Source organism: Camelus ferus, chromosome 11 (genome assembly GCF_009834535.1).
Source record: "Camelus ferus isolate YT-003-E chromosome 11, BCGSAC_Cfer_1.0, whole genome shotgun sequence".
NCBI classification, from domain to species: domain Eukaryota; kingdom Metazoa; phylum Chordata; class Mammalia; order Artiodactyla; family Camelidae; genus Camelus; species Camelus ferus.
This window is the reverse complement of record NC_045706.1, coordinates 62,427,132-62,450,485: the sequence shown is the minus strand read 5'-3', so window position 1 is coordinate 62,450,485 and position 23,354 is coordinate 62,427,132. Positions and strand designations below refer to the sequence as shown.

General features: G+C 36.3%; 1 protein-coding gene across 8 annotated transcripts in view; it reads right to left on the bottom strand.

The window, feature by feature from the left end:
• The window catches only part of MARCHF8 (membrane associated ring-CH-type finger 8), a 129,020-nt gene that overhangs the window by 30,741 nt on the left and 74,925 nt on the right, over positions 1-23,354 (bottom strand). The window contains exon 1 of one of the 8 annotated variants that reach the window (XM_032491710.1): positions 13,392-13,591. The exons of 6 other annotated variants lie outside the window; for them this stretch is intronic. In XM_032491710.1, the coding sequence (XP_032347601.1) occupies positions 13,392-13,403 (12 nt within the window). In that variant the 5' untranslated portion in view covers positions 13,404-13,591. Of the gene's footprint in view, positions 1-13,391; positions 13,592-23,354 lie in introns of those variants that run through there. One more of the 8 variants, XM_032491713.1, reaches the window with a different exon arrangement.

Genomic DNA, 23,354 nt, shown 5'->3' with positions numbered 1-23,354 from the left:
CAGAAAACAAAAACTGAAGTGGCAGACAAATCAAACCATTTAATGGCATTAAATATTAACAATACAATCAAAAGGAAGAGTTGTCACACTGCATAAAAACACAAAAAGCAACTGTACACCATCTAGAGGAAACACTTTAGATTCAAAATGACAAATAGGATTAGTTAGAAGGAGAGAAAAGACGAACTGCAAAAACAGCAACCATAAGGAAGCTGGAATGATTATACCAATATGAGATAAAATAGACTTAAGAAAATGATACTAGAGATAAGGAGGGATGTTTATTATATACATCATGAAGATATAACAGTTATAAATAGATATGCATCTCATAAGAGAGCCAAAAATTACATAAAGCAAAAACTGACAGAACTGAGTGAAAAACCAGAGAATTAAACAATATCAGCAGACTTCAATATTCATATTCAATAATGAACAGAACAACTCAGTAGAAGACCAGCAAAAGACTTGAACAACACTATAAACCAATCTGACATAGTAGACCTCTGTAGGACACTAAGCCCAACAACGACAGAATATACACACTCCTCAAGCCCACATGGACTCCCTCCAGGACAGCCTGCAAGGTAGAGACCATAAAACAAGCTTCAATAAATTTGAAAGGACTGAAATCATACAAAGTATAATTTCAAACAATAATAAAGTTAAATTAGATATCAATAACAAAGTAGAGAAATTCACACATTTGTGGAAATTAAACAATAAAATCTAAAAATAACCAATGGGTTAAAGAACTCACAAGGAAAATTAGAAAATTTACTTGAAATGAATAAAAATGAAGACTCAAAACACCAAACTTATACAATGCAGTTAAAACAGTGTTTAGAGAAATATTTACAGCTGTAAATGCTGATAAAAATAAGGAAGAAAAATAATCTCAAATAAATTACTTTCACAACAAATCACTGGTAAGAGAAGAGCGAACTACAACTAAAGCAAACAAAGGGAAAGATTACAGGGAATGTTAATGAAATAAGAAATAAAAGTTGATAGAGAATAATCAACAAAACCAAAAGTTGGTTCTTTAAAAAGTTTTTTTAAAAAATCAACAAACCTTTAACCAGTTTTACCAAGTAAAAAAAGAAAAACAACTCAAATTACTAAAATTAGGAATAAAAGAATGAGTACTACCAACCTTACAGAAATATAAAGAATTATAAGGGAATATTAGGAAGAATTTTATGCCAAGAAATTAGATAACTAAAATAAAAGAGGAAGATTCCTACAGAAACACAAACTACCAAAAATGACTATAAAGAAATAGAAAATCTGAATAAACTAGACTGAGTTAGACATTTTAAAACCTCCCACAAAGAGAAGCCCAGGCCCAGACGGCATCACTGGTTAATTCCACCAAACATTTAAATAAGAAAAACTACTAATTCTTCATAAGTTCTTCCCCAACTCATTCTATGAGGCTAGCATTATTCTAGGGGGAAAAAAGACAAAGATATCACAAGAATAGAAAACTACATACCAATATTCTTTATGAAAACAGACTCAAGAATTCTCAACAAAATACTAGCAAACAAAATCCACCAACTGAATAAAAATGATATTCACCATGACTGAGTGGGATTTATTCCAGGAAAGCAAGGTTGGACTAACAGCTGAAACTCAACAAGATCAACAGAATTCAAACATGACAAAGAACAAGTATTTGACAAAATCTAACACCTTTGCTGATTAAAAAAAAACACTCAAAAACTACAAATAGAAGAGTCTTTCCTCAGCCTGATGAAGTGCATCTACAAAAAACCTATAACTAACATCACTTCTACTGATAAAAGAATCAATGGTTTCATAGTAAGGTTAGAAACAAGACAAGATGTCCCATCTTCTAACTTCTACTCAATATTGTAGTGAAGGTTCTAGGCAGGGCAATTAGGTAACAAAAAGAAAAAGAAAAGACATTCATCTTGGAAAGGAAGAAATAAAACTATCTCTATTCACAGATGACATGACCTTGTATACAGAAAATCCTAAGAACAAGAACAATATACAAAAATCAACTGCATTTTTCTACACTGTAAATGAACATTCCAAAAACAAAATTTAGAAAACTCATTTACAATATGACAAAATAGGCAAAATACTTAGGAATAAATTCAACAAAATAAATGCAAAATTTATACTGAGGCTACAAAGTGTTTTTTAAAGAAATCAAAGACCTAAATAATTGGAACAACATCCTGTGTTCATGAACCAGAAGATTTAAAATTGTTAGCATATCAATACTCTCCATTTGATCTACAGACTTAAGGCAATCCCTACTAAAATCCCAGTTGACTTTTTGGACCAACTACAAACTGACCCTAACGTACATTACATGGGACATAGGATACCCAGAATAATCTCCAAAAGGAAGAACAAAGTTATACTGTTTATCAAAACTTAGTACAAAGCTATAGTAATCAAACAATGTGATAATGGCATAAGAACAGGCCAGTCAATGGAATAAAACAGAAAACCCAGAAATACACCTTTACATTTATAGTTAGCTAATTTTCAAGAGTGTAAGACAGGTGACTGGAAAAATAATAGTTTTTCCAACAAATAAGGCTGGGACAACTGGAAATTCACATACAAAAAAATGAAGCAGGACCTCTCCTCACAGCATACACAAAAAATTAACTCAAAATGGATCACAGACCAAATATAATAACTAAAACTATATAAGTAATAATAAAATACAGGAGTAAATCTTCATGACTTTGGATTAAGCAAAGCCTTGTAAGAGATGACAACAAAACAATTAGTGACAAAACAAAAAAATAGGTTGATGTGCTTTCATCAAAATTAAAAACTTTTGTGCTTCAAAGCATACTATCAAAAAAGAATAGCTACAGAATGGGAGGAAACATTTGCAAATTGTATATTTCATGAGACATATCTAGAACACATAAAAATGCTTATAAAAATAGTAAAAAAATTGTAAAATGAGCAAAGGATCTGAATAGACATTACTCCAAAGAAGATACACCAATGGCCAATAAACACATGAAAATAATAGAAGGGAACTTCCTCAACATGATAAACAACATACAAAAAAAAAAAAAAAACAAACCAAAAAACTACAGGCCAACATTATACTTAATAATGAAAGACTGAAGGCTTCCTCCCTAAGATTACAAACAAGACAATAATGTTGGCTCTCAACATTCTTTTATTTCTCAAATTTTAATTGGGGTAAAATACATATAACATAAAATTCACCACCTTAACTATTTTTAAGTGTTTAGTTCAGTAATGTTAATATCTATGTTGTCATGCAACCAATCTCCAGAACTTTCTCACCTTGCAAAGATGCAATTCTATACACATTAAACAATAACTCCCCATTTCTCTGTCTCTCCAGTGCCTAGCAACCACCATTCTATTTTTTCCCTATGAATTTGACTACTCTAGATACTGCAATATTAAGTGGAATCAAACAGAATTTTTCTCCCTATTACTGGTTTATTTCACTTAGCATAATGTCTTCAAGGTTCACCCATGTTCTAGCACGTGTCAGAATTTCATTCCTTTTTAAGCAGACTGAATAAAATTCTACTGTATGTATATACCCTATTTTATCCATTTATCTGTCAATGGTCAATTGCGTTGCCTCCACTTTTTAGCCACCATGTTATGAATACAGGTGTCCAAATATCTCTTCAAGACCTTGCTTTCAATTCTTTCAAATTATATGCTCAGAAATTGAGTTGCTGGATTTTATGGTAATTACATCTTTAATTTTCTGAGGAAATGTCATACTGTTTTCTATAGAGGCTGCACCACTTTACATCTCCACCAAAAGTGCACAAGGGTTCCAATTTCTCCATATCCATGCCAGAGCCTTTTTTCAGTAGCTATCCTGATGTGTGTGAGGTGATGTTTCATTATAGATCTGAGTTGCATTTCCCTAATTAGTAATGTTGCGTATCTTTTCATACGCTTATTAGCCATTTATATATCTTCTTCAGAGAAACATCTATTCAAGTCCTTTGCCCATTCTAATAAGATTATTTGTCTGTTGATGTTGATGAGTTATAGGAGTTCTTTGTATATTCTGAATATTAATCCCTTATCAGATATGTGATTTGCAAATGTTTTCTCCCATTCCACAGGGGTTGCCTTTACACTCTGTCGACTGTGTCCTTTGATGCAGTGTTTAATTTTGATGTAGTTCAGTTTATCTATTTTTAGTTTTGTTGCCTGTGCTTTTGGTGTCATTTTCAAGAATAATTGCCAAAACCAATGTCATGAAGCTTTTCCTCCTACGTTTTCTTCTTAACTGTTTTATAGCTTATGTTTAGATAGGTCTTTAAGTTAACTTTTGTATATGGTGTAAGTTAAGGGTCTAACTTCTTCTGTATGTAGATACCCCAATTTACCAACCCTGGTTTTTGAAAAGATTGTCCTTTCCCCATTGAACGGTCTTGCACTCTCGTCAAAAATCACTTGACCATATATGCGAGGGTTTATTTCTGGGTTCTCTATTACAATTGATTGGTCCAAACATTTGTCTTTATGTTGTTACCACACTGCTTCCTTTGTGAATTATTCATTGTTAGTGTATAGAAATGCAGCTGATTTTTGAGTATTGATTTTGTATCCTGTACCTTTGCTGAATTTATTATTTCAAATAAGTTTTTCTGGTAGGATCTCCAAGGTATTCTACATATAAAATCATGTCATCTGTGAATACACATAATTTTACTTCTTTCCAATTTGGATGTCTTTTCTTTTTCTCTCTTGTTGAACAGTAGTGGCAAAAGCAGGCATCCTTGTCTCATTCCTGATCGTAGAGGAAAAGTTTTTAGTCTTTTAACATTGAGTATGATGTTAACCATGGGCTTTTCATATGTGGCTTTTATTAGGTTGAAGCAGTTTCCTTCTATTTCTAGTTTGTTCAGTGTTTTTCACCACTTCTATCATAGTGCTGAAAGTTTTAGCCAGCACAATAAAGAAAACAAAGGGCACACATATCAGAATGGAGAAATAAAACTGTCTCTATTTGCAAATGACATGATTACCTATGTAGAAGGTCTCAAGGAATCGACAACAAAAATACCCAGAACAAGTGAGTTAATAAGCAAGGTCACAGGATCCAAGATAAACACAGAAAAATTAATTGTATTTCTACATACAGAAACAAAAGGACACTAGAATTATTACATACATTCATTGTGAAAAAAAAACATATTTAGTGCACTCTCAGATCTAGGAATGGGTGCCAATTGGCCTAAAATAATCACTGTGACGAGAGACTTGCCTAAATATCACCCCTTAAATCCATTTGGTCAATTCCCACATTAGGGTCTGTTACGTGCAACTCTCCAGTTCCTGGTGCCAAATTCTGTTACAGTTAAGTTGCTATTCATTTACTTGTTTCTAGTCTGTGACATAGGCTGGTAACTAATGCCAGACATCTGGTCTAGCCACTGTCTGAGCTGGGGAACTTCTGTTTCCTAGTAACATTCCGCACCTACACCTTGCCACAGTGAATGGTTGAAGGCGTTAACATTAATTGCTTTAGGCCAGTCAGAGCCATCCATCTCTCAGAGCTATTCTATTCAAACCATATTGCTCTATCCCATTCAAAAATCCTGGATGGAAAACTTGGAATCTGCTGGGAAGGAAAAGAACTTTAGCTCTTTACTAAATTTGTCTTGATATGTTTATCTCTGATGAATTACTCTCCATTGGGAATTTGGTTTTACGGTCTCACCATCTTTAAAATCTCTGTATTTTCTGTAAATGGGTTAATGGGTGGGACCACAGATAACCCGGTTTCTTAGTCTTTTCTGTCTGTCTCTTGATCTCTTCTGAGCTCAAATCAAGAACTCATACCTACAAGGAAGAGAACAGCTCTTTAATATAGAGCAAGGAGTTTTGTAATTCTGTTTACTCTTGACCCATGGCTGAAATTTCAGAATAGAAGCTATAAATTCTGTCTGCATTTCTACACACCTGTAATTCAGAAAGGCCTTTACCTTTCATTGTGTGAAGGTATAATAATTTTCTACTTTGGGATGGTATTAAACTAGATTATAAAAAGTCTTGAATTAAGGGAATCTATTCTGGTTGACTTAAAGAGACAGGTAAGTACCTGTATAAACAGAAATTTCTAAAATTCCTATGTAAAGAAGGCAAAATTCTAATTCTTTCAGTGTGCTAGATTATAAAAGCATCCATACAGAAGCCAATTCAGAAACATCTTTAGAAATCAGATTAAGATAATTCAGGCAAATCTTTGGCAAGTAAGATTGGTTTAATATTTTTATATTAACTTTATTATGTCCTTGATTTAATAAAAATAGCTGTCTTTTCTGATTTATCAGTGTTGAGTATAGTATAAGCATAGATTTTGATTTTATCTGGATATGTCTTTCTTAAACTTACAAATTCTCTGATTGAAAAAATTACTGTTACCTCTACCTAATGTTTAAGATTGTAAAATGAAAAATGTAAATTTGTGTTTAACTAAATCCAATCATTCTGATGAACTAATATTTCAACAGTAAATATTTCTTGTGATATGTCAGCTTGAAGATAAATTTTCAAGATCTTTAGGTAACTTAAAAACTGGACTAATAAAACAGATTCACTGGATGCCTAGATCATTATTAAGTAACAGACTACTGAAACATCTACTAGTAAGCATAATTTTATACACTTTTGTTTCATATTTCTGTGTGCTACAAAGAGGCTGTGTCTTTGGATCTGTTAATCTATTAAACATGTTCTTTTTTTGCTTCTGTAAGACTTGTGTAAGAATATGTGTAGCTATAAAGAGCTGTGTTATCTCTGGACATTAGCCTCGCCGGTCTGCTTAAATGGTGGTGTGTGACAGACAGCTCATCATTATCCACTCTCTAGTTTTCTCTGTGTAAGAGAAGTCACTTTGGTTAAAAGTCATAATGACATGTGAATGAGACTCCTAAAAGTAATGGTGAACAAGAGGTCCAACTTTATGTATACAGTAATGAGATGGGTTTTGGTTTATGAAGGGGAAAAAATAATTTTATCCTAAAATTTCATCCTAAAAATAATTTTATCCTAAAAATAATTTTATCCTGGCTGGTTTTTCCAGAATGAGAAAGAAGCTTGTGAAGGACAAAACAAGAAAGCTGCAGAAGGTTCAGGAGAGAGAATTTCATCTGTCTTGGCCCAAGCTGGCTCAGTTTTGATGGGTTAATTAATGAGATTTTATATAAAAAAAAAAAGCCTGTAGTTCCTTTAGTGTCAAATATTATACTGATATAAAACTAGAACTTTGTTTTCTCTGTTAAAAATACAACTTTTCTTGATAATTGGTCTGCTCTCAGTCATAGGGTTATTCTTAACCTTCTCTACAACCTCCCTAAGTAACACAGATTCTGTTTTTTATCAGATTAATTTTCTGTGCTTTTTATATTAACTTTATTATGTCCTTGATTTAAGTAGAAAACAAAAGTCCCTCACGTATGAAAGAGTTAAATTCTTTCCAAAAATGTTATCTTCTATGCTTATGTGTGTTGTCACTTTAAAATGAGTAGTCATTGTTTCTCAGGCACCTATGATCCAATTTCTCTTTTAAATGTTCAAATCTCCTAAAACTTTTGGGTTTTGTCTTCACAAAATTAAATCCTAAATGTAAAATAAAAGGAAAATTTCATGGTATCTTTTGCACCTAAAAGTGTCTTTGAGATTTCCCAGAGGCCCCTGAAAAATCACAAGGATTTATCTTTTCAACTATAAAGGGAGAGGTACTGAAAACAACCAAGTTTACTTGATTTGTTACTCCTGACAAACTGCGTGGGAAGAGCTATGAAATGAGAAGAGATTTGTCAATGCTGTCATGATACTTTTCTGTTTATCAGAGTTCTGATGCTGCTCTGTTCTCTACAGTCATTATCAGGCATGATATGTTACTTTTCAAAATGTTAACTTGGTCACTACTTGCTTTTAATATTTGAATCTAGCATCTTCTAGGCCAGTGGTTTTCAACTGGGGGTTCACATCACATACTATGGAGCTGCAGTAATACACAGAGGTTTATGACCCATTCTTGACTTACTGAATCTCTTTACTTGACAGACATGATATATTTTTGTTGTACTCATGGTATACTAATGTCTCAGGATTATTATATCTCAAGATTTTTTCCTCTGTAAAGTTTATTCTCATTCATTTTTATAAATCAGATGTTACGTTCATTGTATTCTCTGAATAGAGAGTTTATTATGTTTATAATTATTTTGTCTAAAACTTTTTTGGACTGACTTTATCTTGTTTTTGCATATCACAGAAACAACCAAATTTCTCTGTCACATTTTTCTTGAAATAAATTCTCTCATCAGATCTTTCATTTTTAAAATTATCACTAAGAAAGTAAGTACAGCCATTTTATACCTTTTTGTCAACCTACAAATATTATCTTTTTGTCTATTTTAGTCATTTATTTTTGATATTTCCCTGAAAGCTCTTGCAATCAGCTACAGGCTAGAGGGCTGTGTCAGAGGCCCATGGAAGAGGATTGTGCCAGGTACTTTTGGGTATAGGCTTTTGATGGTATCATTTAAACAGAACTTTGAGACCATATCAGTGGACTAAGTCATGATTTCCAGGACTCTTACCAAGAGCCACTGGAATAAGAATCAAAGAAGGTTAAATGAACTGATGAGGGAATATTGTAGGTTTTGTTCTGAACACTCTTGATATTGCTTGAATGTTCTATTTTCTAAATATACAAAGAAGACTTTTCTCTTTCCTTTAACTCCCAGTAATTTAGTAGACTCTGCTTTTATAAACTGAAATGAAACTCTTGTCAAAGCCCTCCAGAATTCAGAAACTCTTATTGCACATTCTTATTTTCATAGCAATAAAGCTATCTGAATAGGTTAAATAAGAATCTGTCTTCTTTCTCACTGGGACATAATCGGAAACACCAGTTTTGCAACCAAGCTAACATTTTGAAGATGGTGCTCATTCAATCAAATATGACCAGACATATTTAAGGAACTTAGGCTGACTTTTCAGAGCCATGCATGCAAAACCTTCTTAGAAAAACTGGCTTGCAAGGTTTCCAGTCCTTACAGACACATAAGGAAAGTCACTTCCTGGTAGGCCCAGGAAACTTAAAAATTTTATTTGGGAGACCTCAAAAAATTAGGAGTTCTTATAGGTGCAACAGGGTAAAATCTGATAGCAAGTTCTTGGCTTGGCTTCCCAACGTTGGGACTACAAATACTGAGGTTTTTTAAAAAATCCAATGATATTCCTTATAAAAACTTCCAGCAAAGCAAACAAGAGAAATTAACACTCTTGTTGTGCCTATGTAAAGAATCAAGCCAAATCTAACAGGATCTTGTTTTTGACTAAAAGAGGAGAGGCTATAGGGGGAAAATGTTGGGTTTCAATGGAAAACCATGAGCTATGTGCAATTCTTTGTAAACTGTAGGTACTTTATAGATATGTAAATGATGTCCTGCCTGAGAGTGACTTTAACTGACTTCTACACACACACACACACACCCCATGGAAAAGCCAGTCTTGTCTCCATTTGTAATTGTCCCAACATTTACTTGACTACATAAATCATGCTGTTTTGACTCTTCCTTTGAACTGGTTAAACATCCACCTAGTTCTTTCATGTCACATGAGTATAATAAATTCCTTAATGTGTATTCATGAGAATCGTGATTTTACCTTTTCCTGAAAATTATTATTTTTTTTTTCTGGTTGTAGGCTCATCTTTTTTGTGTCTTCCTGTGGTAAAATACATAAAATAAAACTTACCATTTCAGCCATTTTAAAATGCACAATTCAGTGACATTTAGTACACTTATAACGTTGGGCAACCACCAGCACTGCCCAGTTCCAAAAACATTTTCCTCAGCTTAAAATGAAATCTTGTTCCCCTCTTCCAAGCCCCTGAAAGTCACTCATCTGCTTTCTATCTCTACATTTCATATAAATGGAGTCAGACAAAATACGGCCTTTTGTGTCTGGCTTCTCTCATTTAGCATAACTTTTTCAAGGTACACTGATATTGCAGCATGTATTACTACTCCATTCCTTTTTTATGACTAAATAACACTCTATTATATGAATTTACCACATTTTGCTTATCCATTCATCAACAAACATTTGGGATGTTTGCACCTTCTGGCTTTAGTGAATAGTGGTGTGATGAACATTCATGTACAAGTTTTGGCTTGAACACCTGTGTTTAGTACTCTGGGGTATACACTTTGAGGTGTAGTGGCTGAGTCATATGGTAGTTCTGTGTTTAACTTATTGAGGATCTGCCAAACTGTTTTCCACAGCAACTGCACTATTTTACATCCCACCAGCAATGTATGCGGGTCCAAATTTCTCCATATCCTCACCAACACTTGTTATTTTCTGTTATTTCCATTACGGTCATCTTAGTGGGAATTAATTAGTACCTCACTGCAACTTTCTGATTTGCATTTCCCCCATGACTAATGATGTTAAACATCTTTTCATGTGTTTGTTGGCTATGAAAATTATATTTCAACACATGAGTGTTGGAAAGCTAACCAGCCATTTCCCTTGAGGAAGTGTAATCTACATCAGAAAAATTCAGTAAGTTCCCAACATTCCCCAGCTTCGTAAATGACAGAGGTGAAATTTAAACACAGCTCTATAGGTTTCAAGTCTATGCTTCCCTTGAGACAACTCTAATTGGACCCTACCTGTAACCACTGATGCTGGGGAGTGCAGCCCGAACACCTCCTATAATCCTGGCTTGAGAAGTGGGGTAGGGAGAAGATGGAATAGGAAGGAGCAGGGCAGTCTCTCAAGTTTAAAAAATATATATATAAATATTAGTATATATATATAACACAGGAGGCTGAAAACTAGGATTATTCCATTTACATATGCTTTCTATAGCTTGAAGCTTCACATTAGAATTATTTAAAACTTTAGTTGACCGAAAAAAAAAAAACAAACAAAAAACTTATTAGAAACTTCACTTTAAAACAACACTTCCTTGGTCAGTGTTATGGACTGAATTGCGTCCCAAAATTCATATACTGAAGCCCTAACCCCCAAAGTAACTGTATTTGGAGATGGGACTTTAGGAGGTAATTAAGGTTAAATGAGGTTACAAGAGCAGAGTCCTTATCTAAAAGCACTGGTGGCCTTATGAGAACAGAAAGAGAGAGAGATCGTTCTCTGTCTCCACGCACATGGAATGTTTTGTTAAGGCAGCCCAAGCAGACCAACGTAGTCGATAAAACAGGATTCAGAAAAATTATGAAACAATCTACATTTATCTCAAAAATAAAACCAAAACCCAGGTGGTTTTAAGGAATAACAAAATTGGCACAAAATATCATTTTGTAGGAAGTTTAAATTGGAATTAAAATTTAGGGCACATTTAGTCATGACAGTTTTAACTCAGGAAAAAAAATTACATCACAAAAGGGTGAGAAGCCTACAATTTATAAAAAACTGTATTTCAACAAATGGACTAAGGCAATTTATTTAAAGTGGTGCAAAAATGCATCAACAATTGTCTTCAGTAAAATAACACAGTCCAAATTGATAATAAATGTGATTATCTGCTTCATTTTTTTGCAGCTTTAACGTGGCAATAACAAAGTAACAAGCAACTAGAAAATTTGAGGTGGTCAAGAATAAAACCTCAACAGCTAACCATTTGTTCTTGGGCCAGTCACCTATGCTCTCTGGATTTCAGTTTTGTCCTTTATAAAAGGGCTTGTGTGGGAGGGGAGAGGAGAGGGAAGAGAAGCTAACAGAGATGACCCCCTTCGGTTCCTCTGAGCTGTCATGTATGATGTTATCTATGCGGAATATGTTGCTCTTCTTAATTCCACTCAGCACCATATATACTGCAGTTTCAAACTTATCCCAGAAGTTATGAATAAATGGGTTTAGAGTTTCAAAAAGCCTTCTGACATAGAATGATAAATCAAATGCTTTTTAAAATGTTACACGGAACATGGCATGATTAGAATGATAATCTTCCTAGCAATGTATTGATGAATACAATCTTTTTCATTAATTTTCATTTTCATTTCTGAATATGAAATAGTTATGCTGAAGAAAAATTAAAGGTTTTGTATTCATTGTTGATTTTTTTTAAACCCTTAATTATACAAACAGCAAAATGAACAGATTTTTATGTATCCAACAGATACATAAATCCTTGAAGTTAGCTGAAAAATCTTTATCAATACAATTCAGAATACATTTGTTATAAAAGTTACTATAGAAATTGTAACACTATAAATAATCCCTATAACCTTTGTGAGAAGATTATTCAATTTCTTTAGTATAGAATATACTAATTCAGGGAACACATTTATAAACTACCTACTAAGTGCCAGGGACTGTTCTAGGCCCTTGGGAATGATGAGTGAACAAAGACCCCCTTCTCTTGTGGAGCTTTAAGAAAATGGTGCAGAAGGAGAGTGCTGGTCTTCTCTGGTTGTCTCAGAGCTCAGAGTGTACATGTTCCGTGGATGTTTGCTTACTTAATAGTTCCAAAACTATAAATGATATTTCATGATGAAATGCATATATCCAATTTGGCCCAGTCCCCTTGAGGCTGATTCTTTTCATCTTTACCATTTTTGTCCCCCCTCCAGTTCAAAAGCATCTCATAGCCTCAGCAAAGTTAACAGAGAGCATCCATATAAAATAAGACAGACATGCAAACGGCAACATTAGAATGTCCCTGCCAAATGAAATTACATGTCTGGCTTACTGAGAGAGAGAGAGACAGCACATGTACACGCGCGCACACGCACAGAGTAAATACTAACAAGCAGAACAAAGACCCTTTGTTACCATTACATCTTTTATGCATTTTCCATCTTATGAGAAGCTAAAAGATCTTCCCAAAACGAATTCTCCAGCACAGAGAACCAAGGTGCCTTTTGAAAACAATACTCCCTCCAGAAAACACAATGGAGCCTGCAGCTGTGCTCATTCAAATGATAAACTAAGTTGTCTTTCTCATGATTTTCCAAAGCCATAAATCCCTGACTTTAAATTACACGGCAATATTATGTCAATAAAAAATACATTTTTTACACCAATAGGAGATATCATGAAAAATATATTACTATCATTTATATACTTAAATGTTTATTTGGCTTAAGAATACTTTCACAATTCCACAGAACAGTTCTGTTAGAAACAAAGTACACCCTTGAAAATGGAATCAAACTACTAAGCTTCTCTGGTTGAGAACCTCACTAGTGGGGCACCCTTGAGCTATTCCAGTCCTATACAGGTTTGTTTCATAAGGCCCAATGGCCTCACTAAGATCAATGAGAAATCTGGCCACTCCTCCCTAAGATCAGTAAGAAATCTGGTCACTGCTAACAGGGCACTTCTCCTACCTGAAGCTTCATTTTCCAGCAAGAAGCATGAGGGAGTCCCCAGTGCAGCTCTCCTGGGCAGCATGTCCCTGGATTCCGCCAGTAACACAGCAGCGTGGCCGACAGCAGCCAGCAGAAGCACACTGTCGCCGCCGGACGTGTAAGGGCTTGCTGGAGCCCTTCGCATACCACTCCTGTGATCAAACTGGACTAACTACTTCCTCCAGCTGATTTCCTAGGAACTAGGTAGTGAATGAATAATTCATGACAAGTCCATTCCAGCAACTAATTTTTCCTCTATGGTCTACTCGCCATAGCAATTTACCATGTAAAGATACCAAACCATACCTGCTGACATGCAAGGAATGAAAGTTCAGCTTTCTAGTCAACAAAAGTAAATGTTAGTGGATCTGTTTGTTCTTCTTTCATGCTAACCTATCACCCGGACTTACTTGAGAGATTTAAAAAAAATGTAGAAAATGTCAATGATTAACCACAGATGTCTGACAGAACAAAAAAAATTTTTCTTTTCTCCATAGAATCTGTCCTACAAAGTGGGTTTTGGCTGTAGGAAAAGCAGCTTGCCCTGAGATCAGCAGCTCAGTATTTACATTTAGCAAAGACCAGTTTCTGCAAAGCACAGAAAATCACGAGGTGGGGGAGGGGTACTTTCAGTATCACTGCCAGGAAACAAATTGCTTCAAAGGGGAATTTTCCTGGTGTCTCAGGCTATAAATAAATCTTTCATCTCATTGGTATTCTTCTAAGAAGAACATGAACATTCATTTTCACCATTTGTCAATGCTTACATATTTCCAAATGAGTGCTATCTACCATGGTCAATTCTCTGCAACCAAGAAACTTAATTCCAAGAGGAACTTGAACAAAAAAACAGAAGCTCAGTTCCGCTTCCAGGAGATCCAACACCACACCTATCCTTTTCACCTATCTCAATCATTGTTTCTTTTTCTTCTGCACTCACTGCGAGTATCTCAAGACTGTGCTCCATCAGCTAAGTCAATTTTTCAGCCATTACTACTCTGTTCCTAGCTGCTTCTAATTTATTTGTTCTGCAGACTGGTTCTCTCTGTCTCCTTGGTCTCGTATTTTCCCCTTTCCATCTCATTCTCTTATTTTATTATGATCATCATTTCTGAGCCCATGTTCTATGAAACTCTGGTTCCTAACAATTTACTGAGGAATGCTCTTCTATTTTAAAGGGAAATTATTATTTCCTCTAGAACAGACTGCGTCTTTCTCCGGCAGGCACGGTGCCTTTCTCTCCACCTTGCTGTGTGTGCAGAGGCCTGGCCGCGTCTCTCGCTGGCTCAGGATGGTCTTCACAAGATGTTCTGTGGCGCACCTCTGTGTGTTACTGTGGAGTCCAGAGGAAGCCTCCCATCCCAGCCACATCCTAAGCTGTGCTGCATTCTAGCAGCTTTGTGCAGGTGTGTTGAGGGGTGGGAGGCTCACGGAGTGTGAAAAAGGGAAAAGGGATCCAGCTCAGCCGGGACCAGGGCTACAGGCAGCCTGACCCTGCTCTCTCCTCTCCCAGGGATGGAGCCTCTTCCTCTCTAACATTCTGTAATTCCCACAATCCTTGTGAGATTTCACTTCCATCAGAAAGAGTCGGCCCAGGTGACTCCTCTGTAATCATTCCCTTTCCTCCAGATCCTGACTACCCACCACACACCCCATCCAGCCCATGAGTGAGGAGGAAGGGAGCCCAGTCACAGGGGCTCCCGACGAGCCCCTTCCTCTACTTACTATTCTCCAGACACTGGCTTTATGAAGGTTCCCCTTCTGTCAGGTGTCCTGCTAAACTCCCAGTTTACTGACGAAGATAATCAGCTCCAGGGTTTACTGGCATTCTGCCTTCCTTCTCTACTTCTTTCCCAACTGGACATACCAAATAAAGATCTCCAGTACACTTTCCTTTGTCACATGACAGAAACATCCGGGGAAGGGTTTCCAGTCACCTAGAATTCCCCATGCTCCCACAGCACAGCACTGCCTGTACCCACTCACTCTCCTGCCACAGCCGCTGGGGATTTGGAGAGAGCAAAACTCATTATCCTTTTCTCTCAGAGAGCCTCTGCACAGCGAGGGGTTAAGAACTCTGAGTCAAACCCTCTGAATTCTTGGAAACTTTCATTTCTCTCACTGACCATCAGTGCATTCTTTGAATTTCCTGCTGGTGTATTTCTGCTAGTTTTTACCCACTTGCTGTTCATATCTTTTAGTCTAAAAGGATGGATATTTTGAAATTTGGCTTCACTCTGCCATCTTACAACAGAAATCACACTACTCAGGAGAAAAAAGAAAGACATCTGATATGGTTACATAAAAGATAGTTTTAACTCAAAAGACTTATGGCATAACAGACCTCAAAAGAGTAGCATTATAACAAAATGACTAGAGGGGATATTGTTGGTTGCCATCCCCTCTTCCTCCTCACCAGAGCCCCAGTCTCTTCAGTATCCCTCTCCCCGGAGTTACCATGCATCTCAGGATGCTGACCTCACCCTCTGTTCCTGGAGCAGGTTGACCGGCAAGAGCACAATTCTGGCTCATGAGGTGAGATCTGTTGGAGGCACCTCGGAAATACCTTCTCACCCTGAGAGACAGCGACAAGCTTCTCTCCCTCCCTTCCTCCCATGCACAAGGTCAGGTACAGCCATGAATGCTGGCAACTACCTACAACATCAGGGGAAATCTGCCTTGAAATGACATAAACCCCATTAATGGTAGAGAAGACGGGCAGAAAGAACCTGGGTCTTTGAGTGTGCCTGACACGACGGCTCACCCACCCCGGGAGCCCATCCTCCCCTTGTACATAGACCTCCTGTTACATGACCTAGTCAACTTTTTCACTGTTGAAGCCAGGTTGAGTTGGTTGTTCTGTTACTTGCAGCTGAAAGCATTCTAACAGATGGCATTTGGACTATCTATTTACAATATTAAACGCTCATGTTAGAATATGTATTTTTAAAATTAACACAGAATTTCAAACTGATTATTAGGAATAAAGTGTGACTAAACACGCTCAAGGAAACAAAAAAATCAGTGATTCTCAGAATTAACAGAAATCAAGTCCAACCCAACCCAGGGCCTGATGTTGCAGCTCCAGCTGCTTCTCCTTCCCTCCCACCAGTAAGAGAGCTGTTCCGACACCTCTCTCAGCAGCCAATTCTATTCATTCTGCTGAAAAATGTATCCTGAATACTGTAAGCCTCATCATTTGGCCTGAGGAGTCTACGGGAATACAGGACTTTAAGAGCAAAGTAGAGGGAGGGCAAGCAGTTTTGCACTATGGTGGCAGTGGCAGTAGAGTGATGGCATCAACAAGGAACACCAAGGACACCAGTTTTCCCTAAAGTGTCAGTTAGCAGGCAGCAGAATTGTGAATCCATTAGCATTTAACCAGGTTATTAAAACTCCTTCTTATGGACTATATACATGTACAATTCCACCCTGTGTTTTAGGGCCTCCTTCCACTCCTCCTCCAAGAATGATAATAGGAATATAGTCACCCCTCAGTTATCGATGGGGTGTTGGTTCCAGGACCCCCACGGATACCAAAATCCGCAGATGCTCAAGTTCCTTATATAAAATGCTGTAGTTTTAGCGTATAATCTATGCACATCCTCCCGCATACTTTAAATCATCTCTAGATAGCTTATCATACCTAATACAATGTAATTCCTATGTAAATAGCTGCAGCAAATTCAGGTTTTGCTTTTTGGAAATTTCTGGAATTTTTCCCCCAAATATTTTCCATTTGAAGTTGAATATGCAGATGTGGAACCCATGGATATAGAGGACTGACTGTATGTTGTAAAAGGAGAACTTCTATAAGAAGGGCTTACAGCTATTGTAAAAACTGAAACTTTACAAGGGGAGATTTTGGAACACAGTGCCACTTGACATTTTCCTGTATTTTCCAGGTCCTCCTTCGTAGACTAAAGCTTGGGTGAACACATCTTAAATACATAACACAGGAAAAGTTTTTGGTTTTTTTTTTTAACATTTTCCCCATGACAAACTATCAGACAAACATAAGGGATTGTTGGGTAATACATTAATTCTACATGATAAACTAACTCTCCAATTTTAAGAAAATCATCACCTTAGTCATCAACCTACTGTTTCTATGATTTTAAACTATAACTTAAAATTTCTGAGTTATCATTTTGCTTCTTTTTATTGTCATCTATCCCTTGACTCACATTCTCTTTTCAAATATCTCTGTGTTCTAGTTTTAAAATTCCAACTAAGAGAAAGCTCTCTGGAAGACCTAAAACTTATATGTGCATAGGTGAAAATATTTCTTCAAAGAGTAGCGTCCCTGGCAGTTAATACAACAGATGATGGACTCACATATTCCAAGTGTTTCATAAAGAATTCTGATTCCTTTCGGGTGTCTGAGGTGAAAGGCCTGATTATGGAGGGCCAAGTTTTCTTAAGAATTCTGAAATAGGGCAAAGCAATGGTTATCAAGCAAGCCTTTCCAACTTCCATAAAAACTCTGCATCAAAGTTGGGACTGAAAAAACATATAAAAAACAAATATATGTATGTATATGCAGGAGTGGGACATTGTGCTGTATACCAGAAATTGACACACTGTAATTGCCCGTACCTCAATAAAAATAAACAAAACAAAACAAAACAAAGTTGGACTGCCTCAGAGTACTTTTAATTCTATGATCACAGTGCCACGTGACATGCAGAAAAGGCAGTCCCAAGTGAGACAGACTGCAGAGTCTGTGCTTGATTACATGTCTATTCTCCCCACTACTGACATTCCAACCAACACCTTCAGACTCTTAAGATAGCTGCCATGACATGTCCCTGAAGCAGCAGGAATTATAAAGGGAAAGTATTAAAAACGCTGCCTGCCTAAAGTTAACACCCATTCATGGATGGGTGAATTCTCTGCCACTGCTCTGAAAACCCTTGACCTGACGAACTCTTGCTCTACATAATCTTAAAATCTGCTCCCTCAAATGTTGACCAATACTCTGGATTAGATATCCAGTTTGCTCTGACCTTTACTATAAGCTTGTTTGATCCTTTCAGGAGGACCAGACTTCCTCAGCTACTAACAGGTTGCCCAAGGGAGCACCCTGCAGGAATCTATCAAATCTTTCCACATTATCTCTATAATGTCAGTCCTGTCCTGTCCTGTCCTGCTGATACCAGCTCAGCCACAAACCATGCCCTCAGACACTGGTATAGTCTTCCACCTAGAGCCCTCTTCTTATTTACATGTCACACCCAGGAGCACTCTTGAAGCTATCATTGCTCTAGACCACAATGCTTCTAATAAACCATGCATCATACACTAATTTAAAAGACTCAGCTTTCAAACCACTGTACTTGTGGTATGCCGGGGACTATGCCAGTTTTACAACAGAAGCATTGTGAATCTCACAGCTATGAAAGTGCTAACAGATATGTGGGCAGGAAACTTGCGAAAGAAAATCTTGGCCAGATTTTTCCAACTACCATCTTATGGCCTGCTCTTTAAATGAAAATATAAATATTTGGGTAAGAATTACAATTACCATTCACAAAAGTATGTCTTCATTCAAACATGGATAGTACCATCCTATATGCTACAAGGGACTTCTGTTGACGAAGAAGGTTTCATCCCTCCCAAGGAATTCATACTCTATTATGGGATACAAACAGGTAAACAACTAACAGGTAACAACGATGTGGTAGAATTTTTTAAATGCCACATCAGAAATAGAGACACTAGCTTCTCTTTCTCTCTTTCATGTATCCACCCACTACCACCCATCCAAGGAGAAAGAGAATGGAGAATGAAAAGAATGGAGTCCCTAATGGGTATATATATTACAGAGATGGTTTATAAATACCTTATGTGGACCTACTTAAATTTAGGAAATACACAGTTTCACAATGTTCTTAAATGTTCTTAAACATTTAAGCAATCCTTGAATATTTGACACAGTAAACTGTATATTTAAATTAAAGCAGATTAAGTTCTCTCAGTGCTGGAAAAATCGATGAAGTAGTGTTGGCCAGGATAAAAAGTATCAATGAAGATATGTGTGGTCTGGACAAAGCAAAATCAGACTTAAGATTCAGAATGTTACTACAGTCTAAATTAGGTGTCAAGTAGGACTCAGGCCTGGGTCAGTCACCAGGTTTCCAGGGGAATTCCATCATGTGCTTTTGTTATGATCTAAAAACTTACGTAGGCTATGAATTTCATGCTACCACACAAGAGAGGGTGTGGAGCAAACACCAAGATGAGATTACTAAAAACCTACTGTAGTTACTATACTGCTAAAAACAAATCAATCTGGCAGCAAGAATATAAATTCAATTTTATTAACAGGAGGCAGAAATAGTCCAAGAAAATATTCCAGTTATTGGCTTCACTAACATGTAGTGCTTCAGCTATTCAAATGTGCACTAAAAAGCCATTTTTGTCATTTGAAATGTACTTTGCTTTGCTCTCAAAGGTTTCTCCCTCAGAAGCTCTTCCTTAGAGAACAGCATTTGACTATGGAGGAAATGAAGTCACCTTTGTCAATCTGTATCTACATTCAGAACATGCAATCATAGGTCAACATACCCTAGTTCTGGAGCCTTAGGAATATGGTTTGTATAAGACAGGAAAATATCCCCTAACTAAGCAGGTATACAGTGATTTGATTATTCATTAAAAGAAGATTTCCCAAAACCACTCATTCCAGTTGTCCCTTTGCTTGATGGCCTGAGATTTTTATTTCCCAGGATGATGCTGTAGAATAAAATTAGGGGTATGACTTTCTTCTTCAGAGTAGGAAAAGAGGTGCTGTGAGTGGAAAGCTTGTAGAAGCAGTTTTATTTTTTTAAATATTGAAGTATAGTCAGTGACAATGTGTCAATTTCTGGTGTACAGCACAATGTCCCAGTCATGCATACACATACATATATTCATTTTCATATTCTTTTTCATTAAAGGTTATTACAAGATAATGACTATAGCTCCCTGGGCTATACAGAAGAAACTTGTCTTTTAAATTTGTTTTTATATATAGCAGTTAATTTTGCAAATCTCAAACTCCCAAATTTATCCCTTCCCATCCTCTGTCTCCTGGTAACCGTAAGATTGTTTACTATGTCTGCAAGTCTGTTTCTGTTTTGTAGATGACTTCATGAGTGTTCTCTTTTTTCTTTCTTTTTTTTAGATTCCACATACGAGTGATATGATATGGTATTCTCCTTTCTCTTTCTGGCTTACTTCACTTAGAAAAATGACTTCTAGGTCCTTCCATGTTGCTGCAAATGGCATTACTTTATTCTTTTTTATGGCTGAGTAGCATTCCATTGTATAAACATACCAAAACTTCTTTGTCCCATCATCTGTCAGTGGACATTTAGGTTGCTTCCATGTCTTGGCTATTGTAATATAGTGCTGCTATGAACATTGGGGTGCATGTATCTTTTTGAATTAGAGTTCCCTCCAGGTATATACCCAGAAGTGGGATTGCTGGATCATATGGTAGATCTATTTTAGTTTTCTGACGAATCTCCATACTGTTTTCCATAATGGCTGCACCAAACTACATTCCCACCAGCAGTGTAGGAGGGTTCCCTTTTCTCCACATCCTCTCCGGCATTTACCATTCATGGGCTTTTTAATGATGGCCATTCTGACTGGTGTCAGGTGATACCTCATTGTAGTTTTGAAGATTAACATACAGAAATCAGTTGCATTTCTTGACGCTAACAATGAAATAGCAGGAAAAGAAAGTAAAGAAACAATCTCTTTTAAAAATCGTATCCAGAACAATAAAATACTTAGGAATAAATCTCAGCAAGGAGGTGAACGACTTATACATGGAGAACTACAAAACACTGATTAAGGAAATTAAAGATGACTTAAAGAAATGGAAAGATATCCCATGCTCTGGATTGGAAGAATCAATATTGTTAAAATGGCCATACTGCCCAAGGCAATCTACAGATTTAATATGATCCCTATTAAATTACCTATGACATTTTTGACAGAACTAGAACAAATAATCCTAAAATTTACATGGAATCATAAAAGATCCAGGATTGCCAAAGCAATAGTGAAGAAAAAGAACAAAGTTGGAGGAATAACTCTCCCAGACTTCAGACAATACTACAGAGCTACAGTCATCAAAACAGCATGGTATTGGCACAAAAACAGACATATGGATCAATGGAACAGAATAGAGAGCCCAGACATAAACCTACAGACCTACAGTCAATTAATCTTTGACAAAGGAGGCAAGAATATACAATGGAGAAAAGAGTCTCTTAAGCAAGTGGTGCTGGGAAAACTGGACAGCTGCACGTAAATCAATGAAGTTAGAATACTCCTTCACACCATACACAAAAATAAACTCAAAATGGCTTAAAGATTTAAACATAAGACACAATAAACCTCCTAGAAGAAAACACAGGCAAAACATTCTCTGACATAAATCTTAGCAATGTTTTCCTAGGGTAGTCTACCCAGGCAATAGAAACAAAAGCAAAAATTAACAAATTAAACTTACAAGCTTTTGCACAGCAAAGGAAACTGTAAGAAAAACAAAATGACAACCTACAGAATGGGAGAAAATATTTGCAAATGATGTGACTGACAAAGGTTTATTACCTTCCAGAATACACAAACAGTTCATACAACTCAAAAACAAAAAAACAAACAACCCAATCCAAAAATGGGCAGAAGACCTAAATAAGCAATTCTCCAGTGAAAACACACAAAGGCCAATAGGCACATGAAAAAATGCCCAATATCACTAATTATTAGAAGCAGTTTTAAGTTTCAAGTGTATGTGGAAAGGGAGGATCTGAAAACAGATCCCCTTCAGCCCAGCCCTGCTTGTGCGCACTTTGGAAAGTCTGCACACGCTTCCCAGCCACGGGTACGACAGTTTGAAGACTGTTATTTAATACATCAGAGAAGAAAGATCAACAAGAAACAGAGTGAGCCACACATCTGAGAACACCTAAAGTGCAGATATTTGACAGCACAAAAACCTAAACAAAGGAAGTAAATCTCCTAAAATACAACATAGAGAAAACCTAATCTAGTCACATCTTTCAATCTGAATATTCTGCTAACGTGATGGGTGAGATACATCAGTGATCAGCAATAGCCACATTTTAAAAACAGACCTCTTTACTTCAGCAACTGAGCATAAATGTGAGCCAACAAACACATAATCCTAAAATAGCATAAAAAATTTGAAATCAGATTTTAAAATATCTGAATACCTATGAAGCATCTCATGAGATAATTCACCCATTGGCCCTTTGTTTATCGTTGTTTATGGTTTTTCATTGTTTACTGCCACCTTGGCTTTATCTCACATTTGACAATGGCATATTCTTTTATTTCCCAAAGCTTTTCATTTTGAAAATATAAAAATCTACAGAAAAGTTGAAAGAACAGTACAGTGAATACCTTATACCCTCAACAAGATGCATCAACTATTATAAAATTTGCCACATTTGCTTTCTCCCTCTCTTTCTCTGATACAAACACACATACACACTTATTTTTTCTTTGCCTTGTTATTTTTCTTTTTCTGGCTGAACCACTTGAAGTAAGTTGCAGACATTATGCATGTTACCCTACATATTTCTGGATGCATGCTCTAACTACAAGAACATTCTCCTGCATAACCACAGTGCCATTTTCACATCTAAGAAAATGAGCCATAATTCTGTAATTATCATCTAATATATAGACAATATTCAGCTTTATCAGCTGTCTCAGGAAACACAGTTTATAGCTGCTTATTTTTCCTAGCAGGTTCCATCAAGGTTTACACATTATATTTGGCTGTTATGCCTCTTTAGACTCTTTACATCTAAAGTAAACCCCCCACATTTTTTCTGTTTTTCACAATAAATAATTTTTTAAATAAGGGGCTCAAAGTTCACTTTTTCCTTGAAAAACTCTCAGTATTACCTTGAGTTT